The sequence below is a fragment of the Lactuca serriola genome, chromosome 5 (assembly GCF_051521515.1).
Source record: "Lactuca serriola cultivar US96UC23 chromosome 5, Lser_US96UC23_V15, whole genome shotgun sequence".
In the NCBI taxonomy this organism is placed as follows: Eukaryota; Viridiplantae; Streptophyta; class Magnoliopsida; order Asterales; family Asteraceae; genus Lactuca; species Lactuca serriola.
The window spans coordinates 242,745,866-242,751,640 of record NC_136412.1 but is presented as its reverse complement, the minus strand read 5'-3'; the positions used below and the strand labels follow the sequence as shown (position 1 = coordinate 242,751,640).

Sequence of the window (5,775 nt, the reverse complement as noted above, 5' to 3'; positions counted from 1 at the left end):
TAGTCCCTGCACTTTATAATTAATACATTTAACCCCAAAATTAATTCTAATTAATTTCTGGCTAACTATTAATTATACATTATGATTTCTAATCAATATATTAATCTTTTAACATATTAATAAATCATTTATATTGATTTATTAATCTTATAATAAATCAATATCTCTCCTTTCATAATTTCCTTGTCCGGTTGCTAGGTTTGAGAGCAACCCAAAAGGAGTGTGTTGCTATCAATTCAAGTACATACCAATTATAGTTATGGACTTAGAAAACTAATCCAACAGGGATCTCATTAGGTCATTGATATTGGGCACTTGAAGAAACTCGGAACACTAAGGTATAAATCGTTCATCTTTTCCATCACCGTTACTGTTTCTTTTTCCTATAGGAATGAATTGTTCTCTCTCTAAGAGCGAGAGGGAGAGAGAGAGATAGGTGGGTCTAAGGTGGAGTTTTTATTTATTTATTTTTTAAATTAAGTTTAAATAAAAATAAAAGAATATATATTAAAAATGATAAATAAGTCTTTTTATGGACCATTTATGACGTTTTATAAACTTAGAAACTATATCTCAGATTTCAGGAAACCAAATGACCATCTATGAAATTTTTATAAACTTAGAAACTACAATTTAGCACTAAATTTTATTTTTTGAACACAAATGTCTTGATTTTTTTTATTTTGGCTCAATTTAACAAAAAAAAATCATTTTTTCTGTTAACAGGAAATGACATATTATCGTGTAAAATCAAATAATCAGAACTTTTATGTTCAAAAAATAAAATTTGGGAGTAAAATTTAACTTTTTCAAAAATATTAGGACTTTTCTGATAATTCCCCTTACAACTTTGTTTATTTTTTAATTTTAGCTTGTATAAATGAAGGCTTTTTATTTTTACATTGCACACTATTTATAATAAATGCTCACTCCAATCTACTTTTAGACTATGAAAACTATAAAGCTATCCAATAAATAAGCTACATTTCCTCTCACGTCCTCATTTACATATTCCATGTGGAACATTTTTCATCTTATTAAAGTTATTCGTTATTTTTTTTTCATCTTTTTCCAAAAACTTATTTGTCACAGAAAATGTATTTTTTTATAACTGATTTTAAAAAGTATTTTACTGTTTAGTTTTATTTAGGTTCAATATTGATTTTTTGCAGGTTGATTTTTTTTTGTTTAATCAGCATAAAGGAACTATTTATTTATTTTATTAAATTGTAATATATATTTTTTTTAAATGTGATTTGTTGAGTTTTGTTAATTTATATAAAGATATATCGTACTCCCTCCGTCCCAAATTGATAGTCCATTTTTGATTTTTGAAGTCTTTTTTTCTTTAACTTTGACCTTAAATATTTTTTTTGTGTTATATATTATTTGATAAAACTTATAACAATGAAAAAACATTTAAAATACAATTCATTCATATATTTTGCATCAAGTATTATCTATAAAAAACAAAAATATTTAAGGTCAAAGTTGAAGAAAAAACACTTCAAAAGTTAAAAATGGACTATCAATTTGGGAGGGAGGTAGTATTTGTTTTCCGTTTGGAATACTAGTACAAGACAAATTTCATAAATAATTATATATATATATATATATATATATATATATATATATATATATATATATATATATATATATATATATATATATATTAAAATTGTGTGTGCTTAGCTACAGTATTTTGTGCTCTTTTTTGTCAAAATTTCCCCTTCTATTATGGTCTTCTTGCCTTTGGTTTTGTTTTTGTTCTTCAACACCATTTCTATCTTTTTTACCCGTTAAAGATATTGTTCATCATGTACACGAGTCGACTTCTCCTTTACCACCGCCACTTTCATTATTGTAATTAATCCACGTAACAATTCACCGCCTCAAATGTCTACACCTTCCCATATTTTGCCTTCAGTCTTCGTGTTCTCTCATATGCATCATTTGTTCTTAACAATTGACACCCAACAGTTACAGAAGCATCTGACCGATCTTCACAACCCAGGCGTAAGCGCTTCGTCCCATGGTTCATTGCCTCACCGACTGTCATCGATTTCTATTTCCATTGCAGAAACATAGCCTCCACTCCGACCAAGCAAGGCAACGATCTTCTCCACCGCCACTATTTGAATTGATCTTTCCAAACTGACATCCACTTCACTTCACCTACCGATAGAGACACCCAAAATTGCTAAATTAAATCTGCCCAGATCACTCAACTTTAATCCTTACATGTGTTCCCTCTATCAATGGATGACAGATCGCTTACGAGAGAGGCGAACACCAGGATACGCTATGGCGATGTTCTCTAGAAACCTAGCTCTAAAAAACCCTTTCGTTCACCGTCACTCATACAATTGAAGGCCATCGACTCCTTCCCCTTATCGGATTCTGCTTTCTGCTCCATCGACTGTGGTTATAAGCCTTTCCAAAACACTGCATCTTCCATGTGTTTCTTCCCTCTCTGATCTCACTTATTCACACTTCTTTTCCATGATTTATGTTTTGATTTGTGTGCACCACTGGTCTGGATTTTCCATGTTTCATATTCGATTTCTCTTATCTTTACTTGATTTCGCTTCGTTTTTGCACATCAACTTCCGGATGAGGTTGCAGGAGGTTTATAGTACACGCTACGAAATCTTCTCTTGAGGTAATTTTCAATCTTATGCTTTTAATTTAACCTAATTATCGGATGTGTGGAATTCTCTTGGATCCTCCGTTTAAATCCACTGTACAATAAGTGATGCAGGCAACAATAAACTTAAGGTCAATAAAGTTTGCCCTATGTGTGTTTCCACCTGCTTTGATTTTTGCTCTGTTTTGCCATATACGATGCACGCCAGGTGTTTGTTAGTATTCCCGATATTCCATGGCCTATTTATCTATTGTATGGGCGTTAGGATTCCATCTACTATATATTGAGTTGTAATACTTACTAGAATTTGTCTTGCTTTATGAATCTTTGTAACCCAATCCATGTATGCATCTGCTGATGAAATCACCAAAGGCATCTATACTGATACATGCATAATAAAAAAGAAAGACATCAAGCATCCGCTTACACAAATTCCATATTGTATCAAAATTGACCATTCTTGTTAAAGCAAGTCACAGTCTTAATGGATTCTACTTGGTTCTTTTTCAACTGTGTTGTCGAAATAACTATTCAGTCTTTTTCTTACCTCCGAATTTTGACGTTTGCTTTAAGATGATCTTCATACTTTCTGATTTTTTTAACTGCAGATGGGAATAATTTCTCTCTCAACTGTCTCTGCAAACGGGTATAAGATGAAAATGTACAAGGTGATTCCTTCTCTTTTTGCCTTAGTCTGAAAAATTCATTTACAGTTAAGAGTCTGATTTGTAACTTTCCAGTTTTCTTATATTGTTTTTAACTTTCCAGATCTGATTTGTAACCTATGTTTTTTTCATCTGTTCCTTTCAAGCCTGATAGAATTGGTGGTTGTGATGCTGCAGATATAGGTAACAGTTCTACTTTTAGAAACTTTAACAGATTAAATTGCTAAAATGATGGAGTCTTTTGATATTGTTGCTTAAGGGGGTTGGACAGGGTGGCATGAGGTAAAAGAAAATCATGAAAATGAAGAAAATATAGGGGTTGATGATGTGGGAATGGAGAGAGAAGTTGATGATGATGATGATGTGGAAGAGAAAGAGAAAGATGATACTCAGCCTTTGATGAAGTTGGATGGTAATAATGGTGAAATTGAAGGAAATGGTGAGGTTGAAGATATTTCAACTTGGGTTAAATGGTCTGAAGAAGAGTTGTCAAGAGATTTTCATCAACGCATGCCCATTCGTACAAAATCTGGTAATTTTTTTTCCTTTTTTAGGCTATACTTTCAATTACAGTTTTCTGCTTTCTTTTTGACTTAATGGACTTAATGAGGACTCAAATTAAGGGTATGTTTCTTCTTTTTTTCTTTTTATGACTCATCTATTAGGCTACTTCACTGTCTGAAGTAAGTGCATTATACACAAAGAGCATTTTTTTGACTGAAAAAACTGTTTGGATGGGAGCAAATGACCATTTTGCACACACATCACCTTATGACCTGGTTGCGAGAAGTGTATAGGTTGTGCCTGATCATTATTATTTTGAACCAAAACTGGTGGTTTACTGACCTGAATCATATTTCAAATGATAGTTGTGGTTTCAAAATAAAAAACTTAAACTGTAAGGCTTTAAAGGCCACGAGGATCAACTGGTATGCATAGTTTTCACTGATTCTATGTTATTTGTCTATAGACACAGCAAAGTGTATCTCGCCTGTTTATCTTTTTTTTAATCTTTTGATATGTCGAAAAAAAATACAGTAATGTCTTCTGATTGTTCTTCGTGCTTACAGAAGGTTATTTGAAACCTGCTTCTGGTGTGCCGCTCGATCATGGCTGTGATTTCTTGGTTTCTTCCATAAATTGCTTGTGATAGTTGTCAGTTAAGTTGAATTTTATTATCTCATATAAATTTATGTTTTTTTAGTCTCATTTGCTGAACTTCCATGTAATCTACACCTATTTTTTACTCTCAGATTATAATCAAATGATGGGTTGTAATAACAGTTGAAGTCGTTAATTAGTATCATCTTCGATTACTTCAGCAATATGATAGTTTTAGGGAAGACTGAAGATATCAGACTTTGGTTGCTTTGGCTGCTCTGTTAGGTCAAAAGACAAGATACATATTGTTTTTTTTTCTTCTCCTCCTTGCACTATAAATTAGACTGACAGTGGATGCTCTCTACTTCTTTACCAGCTTTCTGTATATATCATTTTGCATGTTCATTTTAGATTAGCCATTTCCTTCAATGATGTACAACCAATAAATAGCTTGGATTATATGCTATAGCATTGTACTTTGCTTTGTTTCGGAAATAGTGGAATGCCGATCCAACCCCGCAACGCGGGGATACTTCACTAGTTTTGTTTTAATTTTTTCTTTTTGGTTTTCCTTTTAGCTTAACCATTTTTCTTTTCATATAAAACTTTGATTATTATAAAATTTATTAGAGAGGTGGGTATGAGCAACGCTCCAAGGGGCGTTATTGGGTGTTATAACATGTGAACACCGCCTTTCTTTGCCCGTTATCAGGCGTTATTAGTCTGTGTGTTGCTCCCCGTTACCACCATAACACGTTATAACACATTTTTTTTTTGTCTTTTTCCTAATAACACTGGAGTTTAGTAGCTTCATTGTTTTGATATTAATTATATATTTTAGGTTTAGCGACAAGTTTAAAAAAATAACATTTTAATATTTTTTTTTCATACAATTATATTTACTCTTTATATAAATTTATCTCTTAAGGTAAGTGAAGGTTTTTTATAATAATATTATAGAATAAAAAAATGTTACATTTTCTATTCTTTTAACTTAACAGTTAATGAATCTTTATAGTAATATATATATATATATATATATATATATATATATATATATATATATATATATATATATATATATATTACTATAAAGATATATAGGGTTAGGATCAAATGTGAATCATAAGTATTGTGTGATTCTGACCATTAGATTCAAAATAATAAAGAGAAGTAATCTTAGGATACATGCTATTAACATGGAGTAGCATGTATTATATAATTACACTTATTAATTATAAGATGAAATATGACATTTTATAAATAGAGAGAAATAAGAATTATATATATTTTAGGTAACTAATTAAAATTAATTAATAAAAATCAAATCAAATGTCATATTTTATTAAATACATTTAAACT

General features: G+C 30.7%; 1 protein-coding gene across 3 annotated transcripts; it reads left to right on the top strand.

The window, feature by feature from the left end:
* Positions 1-1,793: 1,793 nt before the first annotated feature.
* LOC145053870 (uncharacterized) lies at positions 1,794-4,953 on the top strand. Of its 3 annotated transcripts, XM_079001987.1 has the most exons (6): positions 1,794-2,662; positions 3,256-3,315; positions 3,459-3,495; positions 3,572-3,844; positions 4,383-4,471; positions 4,566-4,953. In XM_079001987.1, exons 2-5 carry the CDS (start codon positions 3,256-3,258, stop codon positions 4,460-4,462), a joined length of 450 nt encoding a protein of 149 aa, XP_078858113.1. In that variant the 5' UTR covers positions 1,794-2,662; the 3' UTR covers positions 4,463-4,471; positions 4,566-4,953. The 3 variants fall into 3 exon arrangements, with proteins under 3 accessions (XP_078858113.1, XP_078858112.1, XP_078858114.1); XM_079001986.1 differs by having other exon boundaries at positions 1,795-2,662; positions 4,383-4,953; XM_079001988.1 differs by having other exon boundaries at positions 1,795-2,662; positions 3,416-3,495; positions 4,383-4,953.
* Positions 4,954-5,775: the final 822 nt, after the last annotated feature.

Coding starts and splice junctions, on each gene's coding strand:
- LOC145053870 (XM_079001987.1), top strand. CDS start 3,256: ATGGGAATAATTTCTCTCTCAACTGTCTCTGCAAACGGGTATAAGATG. Junction 3,316..3,458: donor ATAAGATGAAAATGTACAAG/GTGATTCCTTCT, acceptor GTTCCTTTCAAG/CCTGATAGAATTGGTGGTTG. Junction 3,845..4,382: donor GCCCATTCGTACAAAATCTG/GTAATTTTTTTT, acceptor TCGTGCTTACAG/AAGGTTATTTGAAACCTGCT.